Genomic DNA, 7,241 nt, shown 5'->3' with positions numbered 1-7,241 from the left:
TCGGGAGCAGGCCCCGCCCAGGCAGAGAGAGCGGAGCAGATCCCCATGCCGGGGTCATGATCTCCGCAGCCCGTTTCTGGAGTACACGGATCACCACCGCTCTCTGACGAGGAGCAGGGCTGCCAGATGCTGGACTCAGGAGGTGCCGGGGCTGTGGCAGCTGCGTGGCCGCAGTGGGTCCCTGTGCGTCCCTGCGGCCCCACGTCACAAAGGGGCAGCGATGCAGCTCTGTGATGTCACAAAGGGGCAGCGATGCCGTACCCACCCGCCTAGCGATTGTGACCTCATCTGGCCGGTACTTATAGCCCGAAAAGCAGCCAGCAAAAGCCAGTTGGGCTGAGCTGGCCTTCGGGATACCTCAGCTCCTTCCTTTGGCACTTGCGTGTCTACTTCTTCCCAACCATTCGTCCTTTACTTCCCACTTCTCCTCAGCTTCCATCCTCTTTCAAAGGTAATGATGATTTGACTTTCAGGACAGATCACAGAGAGCACGTAGATGGGGGATAAAAGTTTCAAGAGGGCCTTTGTAATTGCTGGCGGTTGCAGTCCTGTGACAGGAACAGCAGGGCCGTCAGCCTGCAGCTCTGCAGCACCCACATTACCAATGAGACACTTTTGATGGAAGATGCTGTTCTGTGGGTTGTGTTGGGGATTTTGTAAGTGTTTTGTTGAGCTACAATCATTTTTTTGCCATCAGGGATTTGCGCTGACCACCTCTCTCTGCAAAGCAACCTGACATCCTCTGCCATCCGAAGATTTCCCCTCTGTTCCTGAGAGGAGCCATGGCCGCAACGGGGAACGACTCCTGTGAGTAGTAACGGCTTCACCAGCGGGTTGGGATTTTGTGGCTGCCCAAAGGCAGTGGACGTGGCTGGTGCTCCAGCCCTGAGTGTCTGGGTTTCTGGGCTGGATGTAGAGCTGGTTGCACTGGGTGCTCCTGGAGAGAACTCAGCTTTTAAATATGCTTTCATGCAACAGTCTCGTGTCATCTCCTTTCAAATGTCACTTCCCTGCAGTCGTTGGTGAGGGAATGACTCCACCACAGAGGATCCTCTTCCCCCCGGAGAAGATCTGCACGGAATGGCAGCAGCGGCAGAGAGCTGGAGCGGGACTCCACAACATGGGCAATACGTGCTTCCTCAACTCCGTCCTGCAGTGCCTGACGTACACCCCACCTCTGGCCAACTACCTGCTCTCTCGGGAGCACAGCCAGTCGTGTGAGTGCTTTTAGCAACATCTCCCTGTGAATCCGTTGGGCGCTTCCCAGGGATTCCAAGCATATGGAATTGCGAAAACCGGCCCTTCTTTGTCAGCCCCACGAGCTGGTGGTCTCTGAACACTCAAGCCTAGAAGCCGCTTCTCCTATCTAGATGTGTTCATCTTTGGAAAGGCACCTCTTTCTGGCCTCGGGTCCCCATTCCCACAAGTTAAACTCTGCTTACTGCACAGAAAACTTATGACAATTTAGCATCCCTCTGAAGAACATTTTCTACGCACTAAAATGTGCCGGGCTCGTTGCGATATTGGCACCTTGGGAGAAGAGGGGTGCACACTGTTCTTATAACTCCAAGATCCTCATTAGGTTTCCCAACACTATGGGTAATTTGCTAACCTGAGAAGTTTGCTTCCCTCCCTCTTCAGGTCGTCAGCAAGGCTTCTGCATGATGTGCAGAATGGAAAGGCACGTTAACGAGGTCCTGCAGTCCTCAGGCAGCGCCATCCAGCCTTGGGCTATCGTCAGTGTTCTCACACGTAAGTCCTTTCAGGTGCTTCTACAGGTTTTCTGCCATTCTTGTAGGACAGAACTAATACCTTCTTCTTTCTTAGGAATAGGAGAACATTTCAAGCTTGGCATGCAGGAAGACGCCCACGAATTCTTACGCTGTACTGTCGCCGCCATGCAGGAAGCTTGTCTGAGTGGGAGCAGCAAGTAAGCACAAACAAATTACCTTTTCAGAGTTCCCGAGCCCTTTGGACACCTTGATGTACTCCCATCAAGGCAACGCTACGCCCAGGGCTTTCAGACAAAGCAGAACTCTTGGAGGAGCTAACTCTCTGCCTTACCATTTCTTTCCAGCTTGGACATGGCTTCCCAATCAACCACCGTTGTCCATCAAATCTTTGCGGGCTTTCTGAGATCCAGAGGTACTTCTCCACAACCACTGCTCTCCTTGGAATTGTCTGTGTCCTTCTGTCTGCCCGTCATAACCAGATGATGCTGTGACTGGCGTAGTCGGTATGAAGGACCTAAACCAGCACAGTCAATCGAATTCCCCCATCACTGAGCATTTCGGTTTGCCTTCCAGTCACGTGCTTGAGATGCAACACGGTTTCCGATTACTACGAGGCCTTCCTGGATGTTCCTCTGCATATAAAAGTAAGAGGGTTTGTAACCACACTTCGGGATGTCCCAAGCCCCTGTATCTTTCCAGAATCCATGCGGTTGACTCTCAGGGCAAGAGAGCTTGGTGGTGCATGGGAGGTGGAATGGATGGTGTCCTCCTGGGGAGGTCATGGCAGCGGTGTCCCTGTACGTGCCGGCTTTAAGCTGGACAAGCACACATTCTCTGCACCCTTGATGGGCTCTCCCCCTTCTTCCCTTTGCCCTCCCTCAACACCCCTCTGGCTCCTAGGCTGATGGCTTGTGGTGGTCTCGTTACTGATGGCCCTGCACACCATCGGTAGCTGAACTGAGCGGTGGCCCACAGATGTAGCTCTTGGTAGCCCCAGGAATCCCTGGGAAATGAGGGGAATGTCGAGCATAATGCCCTCTTTCTGCCTCCTTCTGGACACTGCCTGCGGGTTCACAGGGGCTCTTCTCAGTGTCACCCTAGCTGCGTGGTTGTGTAAACTCCTCGTGTGTGGGCGAGGGTATTTCCTGCAGCTCAGTGCTCTCCTTTCTCCCTCCTCCAGGCAGCCTCATCTGTCACCGCAGCTCTAGAGAACTTTGTGAAACCTGAGCAGCTGGACAGTGAAAACTGCTTTAAGTGTAGCAGGTAAGAAGACGACTAGCAACTTCTTAGTACTAGATCGTGCGTGAAGGTGCTGCAAGTCATCTTTTCGCATAGGTTTAATACACCACAATGAGACGCAGCCTTTTTTAAATATGGCCTTATGGTACTGAATGACCTTCAAATAGCGTAAGGACAGGTCAGCCATGCAAGGTTATCTGGCCTTCTTGGGGCAAGACAGCGAGCACCTCAGCACTTGTCTCTGTGCTTGGTTTCAAGGTGTGACAAGATGGTTGCCGCCTCCAAGAGGTTCACAGTCCATCACGCGCCCAAGGTTTTCACGGTGTTCCTGAATAGGTGTGAAGATTTCACCAGCAGGAAGATCAGCAAGGTGTGTACGCAACCGGAGCGCAACTTCCTCTTCCTGGAGGAGATTTCCCAAGGCAGTCAGTGCGCCCTTTCACAAGCTGTTCGTGTTGAGCTTTTTGTGTTTTCTGCTGGGGAGAGGAGAGTTCCCATGGGAAGACAAGCACGTACTCTGCTCCAACAGAGCTGCTTTGGTCGAGAACAGTTTCCTGACACCCAAAGCATGACGTGCAAGGCTATTTCATGGAGTATTTAAGGATCATTTCTGAGCCCTCTTGGTCTCTCCGTAGTTTGTGGAGTATCCCGAGTACTTGGATCTTCGCCCATACATGTCTCAGACAGCTGGAGAACCGCTCCTCTACTCCTTGTACGCTGTCCTGGTTCACCAGGGTGCCAGCTGTCTTGCAGGACACTACTACTGCTACACAAAGGTAAAGAGCAACTGCCTTCCTCACAAGGGAAAAACCTGTGCTGGGGAAGACAAATTTTCATGGTGGTGTTACTGGCAGCCAAGGTTTTAGGGGAGGAGGTCTCCTTAGGGGCTGGGTTGGATTTGTTCTGATGGACTCTTGGCGCTGCCGTTTTCTGCCTGTGTTTTTGTTGAGAAGCCCTGCACTTCAGATGTCGATGTCTTTTTTTACAGGCCAGCAATGGACTGTGGTACGTGATGAATGATAACTCTGTGGATCGTTGTGACATCGACACAGTTCTCAGGCAGCAAGCCTATTTACTGTTTTACGTCAGGTAAAAACAAGTATAAAAATGTGTTCAGAACACGTTTCCCTTTCTTGGCTTTGCTTTTCTTCTTCTGATCATCCTCCTGTTTCCCTTTCTGTGTTTCTCTTTCTGTCATAGGAGACAATCACTATCTGCGTCCTTCAGTGCTGTCAAATCTGAACTACCCCATGTCTGTCCTTCTCTTCCCTTGCTGGGCTTTAGGCTGCTGCCCTTGTGTAAACTGCTACTTGACTGCTATCTGAAGCTGGCTAATGTAGAGAAGAGTACTTAAAGGGGGCCTACAGGAAGGCTAGGGAGGGAGGGAGGGACTCTTCATCAGGGAGTGTAGGGACAGGATGAGGCGTAATGGTTTCAGACTGAAAGAGGGCAGATTTCAATTGGCTAGAAGGAAGAAATTTGTCACTGTGCAGGTGGTGAGGCCCTGGCACAGGTTGCTCAGAGAAGCTGCGGCTGCCCCTCCCTGGAAGGGTTCAAGGCCAGGTTGGATGGGGCTTGGAGCAACCTGGGCTAGTGGAAGGTGTCCCTGCCCGTGGCAGGGGGGGCTGGAGCTAGATGATCTTTAATGTTCCGTCCAACCCAAGCCCTTTCATTACGATTCTATGATTCTATGAAAAGGAGGCTGTAAGGGACCTGGTGGGAAGACGACGATTGAATTTCCCATTTGTAGTCTTGGTTAGGTCTTCTCTCTGTTGTAGAAACAGCTCCAAGAAAATGACTGAACCCCAGAGGAGGCTGCAAGAACAGCCCTAAACAGAGATCACTCTTGTCTTCTCCAGGTGCTCCAAATCGCAACTTGGACAGAGGGCTTATTCCTCACCGACACCATCATATGCCCCTTCCTTCCTCAGTCGGTCGACGGCCAACCACAAACAGGTGGGTTCTGTGGGGCCACAGGGTCTGCCTTGTCAGACTAAGGTTAACTCTGGGGAGGTGGGTCAGGGCACCAGAGGGACAGGGGATCTCTTTCTGGCATCTTGGCATCACTCTTCTCCCTCCCACACTGCAGTTCCCTTCACAGTTGCAACACTGCTCCCTCTCAAAGCATCCCACCTAGACCCATCCCATTTCTCCGCCTTTGGCCCTTCTGCCTTTGCACACCTCCTGGAGAGCCGTTAGGAGGCCCTTAGCTGGCCCCTGCCACAGCTTCTGGGGGTTCCCCGTGGTTCTGGGCCTTTCAGGAGGAAAGGGCAGGACCTTTTCACACCTCTCTTTGCAGGACACGGCGCTGGGCCTGGAGGAATCTCCACAAGGCAGCGGTTCCTCCACACCAGCAGGCACCAGCCTGTTGGTATCCAGAAGGCTGGTATCCAGAAGGGAAGCTGTGTCCCGGGGCTGCTCTCAGCCATTTGACCCTGTGCTGCACGCCGTGCCACAAGACAGCAACAAAGAAGAGCACAGATTCAGGCCACCTTCCCCCTGCCAGAGGAACAGTGAAAGGGAGAGGGCCCGGTGCAGATCCCCGCTGCGCAACTCTGACCTTGGCAGTCGGTTTGTGGAGCACCACCGCTCTCTGAGGAGGAGGAGCAGGGGGACAACTATTCCTCCAAGCTGTGCCTCTGCTACTAGGGCTCACGCAGCTCCACGGCCCGCCAACAGCAGCTCCCTGTTGGCCCCTGCACGCAGGGCTGCTCGGGAGCAGGCCCCGCACAGGCAGAACGAGCGGAGCAGATCCCCGCGGCGGGGCCGTGATCTCCGGAGCCAGTTTGTGGACTACACGGAGCACCACCGCTCTCTGAGGAGGAGTAGCAGGGGGACAACTATTCCTCCAAGCTGTGCCTCTGTTCCCAGAGGTCATGCAGCTCCACGGCCCGCCAACAGCAGCTCCCTGTTGGCCCCCACACGCAGGGCTGCTTGGGAGCGGGCCCCGCCCAGGCAGAACGAGCGGAGCAGATCCCCGCGGCGGGGCCATGATCTCCGGAGCCGGTTTGTGGACTACACGGAGCTCCACCGCGCTCTGAGGAGGACGAGCAGGGGGACAACTATTCCTCCAAGCTGTGCCTCTGCTCCCAGAGGTCACGCAGTTCCAGGGCCCGCCAACAGCAGCTCCCTGTTGGCCCCCACACCCAGGGCTGCTCGGGAGCAGGCCCCGCACAGGCAGAGCGAGCGGAGCAGATCCCCGCGGCGGGGCCGTGATCTCCGGAGCCGGTTTGTGGAAACCAAAGCCTGTGACCCCTCAGCAGGGAGGAGGAGGAGGTGAAGGGTTTGCCCAGATAGGCAGCTCAGACAACCACTCGGCGCAGTGCAGTCGTGGCAGAGGCAGACTGTGGCCCTGCGAGAAGGCAGAGCGTGTCGATCCTGTGTCGATTACCTGTTGGTTGCCACTCAATAAAGTGTCAGTTGCATGTTAATCCCATGTTGCTCATGTCTTGTTTGTGAGTCAACCCTCTATTGATTCCACATTGGTCAAGTCTCAGTCCCGTGTCAATCCCATCTTCACCCTGTGTTCTTCCCATGGTGTGTGTTGCTCACGTGTTAATCCTGTGCCCCTCACATGTCAAATCTATGTTGAGTCCCCATTGATTTTGCCTTAATCCCGTGCAAAGCCCATGTGGGATGCGTGTTCACTGCACCTTGGTCACGTGTGCATCCCGTGCCATTCACATGTCAACCATCTCTTCATTTCCATTGCTGTTGCCTTAATCCCATGTCAATCCCATGTCAGGCCCATGTCAGCTCTAAACAATCCCCATTAATCTTCTCTCGATCACATGTTAATCCTATGCCGCTTGCATGCTGCTTGTGTGCCATTCCTGTGTCACTTACATGCCAACAGCATCGATGCCCCATGGACCCCGTCTCGACCCTGTGACACTCCCGTGTCCTTCCTGTGTCGATCCCCCGTGGAGCCCGTCTCCATCACACCTTGGTCATGTTTTCATCCCATGTCAGCACCATGTCAATCCTGTGTTGATCCATGTCCATCCTGTGTCCATCCTGTGTCCATCTCATGTTGACCTGTCTCCATCCCAAGTTTATCCCATGTTGGTCCTGTGTCTGCCCTGTGTCCGTCCTACGTTGATCTGTGTCCAACCCATGCCTGTCCTCTGTCCATCTCATCTCCATCCCATGTTGACCCATGTCCAACCCCTCCCCAGGCCCTGTCTGTCCCATCTGCAACCTGTGTCCGTCCCGTGTCCATCCCACATTGACCTGTGTCCATCCTGTCTCATTAGCAAGCGCCTCATC

At 54.1% G+C, this 7,241-nt stretch overlaps 1 protein-coding gene across 1 annotated transcript; it reads left to right on the top strand.

Moving 5' to 3' along the window:
• The first annotated feature begins 646 nt into the window (after nucleotides 1-646).
• On the top strand, nucleotides 647-2,873 carry LOC141932048 (ubiquitin carboxyl-terminal hydrolase 42-like). The gene is made up of 5 exons (XM_074845011.1): nucleotides 647-1,217; nucleotides 1,642-1,752; nucleotides 1,828-1,930; nucleotides 2,078-2,145; nucleotides 2,307-2,873. Exons 1-5 carry the CDS (start codon nucleotides 962-964, stop codon nucleotides 2,636-2,638), a joined length of 870 nt encoding a protein of 289 aa, XP_074701112.1. The 5' UTR covers nucleotides 647-961; the 3' UTR covers nucleotides 2,639-2,873.
• Nucleotides 2,874-7,241: the final 4,368 nt, after the last annotated feature.

This window comes from Strix aluco, chromosome 19 (genome assembly GCF_031877795.1).
Source record: "Strix aluco isolate bStrAlu1 chromosome 19, bStrAlu1.hap1, whole genome shotgun sequence".
In the NCBI taxonomy this organism is placed as follows: domain Eukaryota; kingdom Metazoa; phylum Chordata; class Aves; order Strigiformes; family Strigidae; genus Strix; species Strix aluco.
The sequence above is the reverse complement of the archived record's forward strand: the minus strand, read 5'-3'. Positions and strand labels throughout refer to the sequence as shown.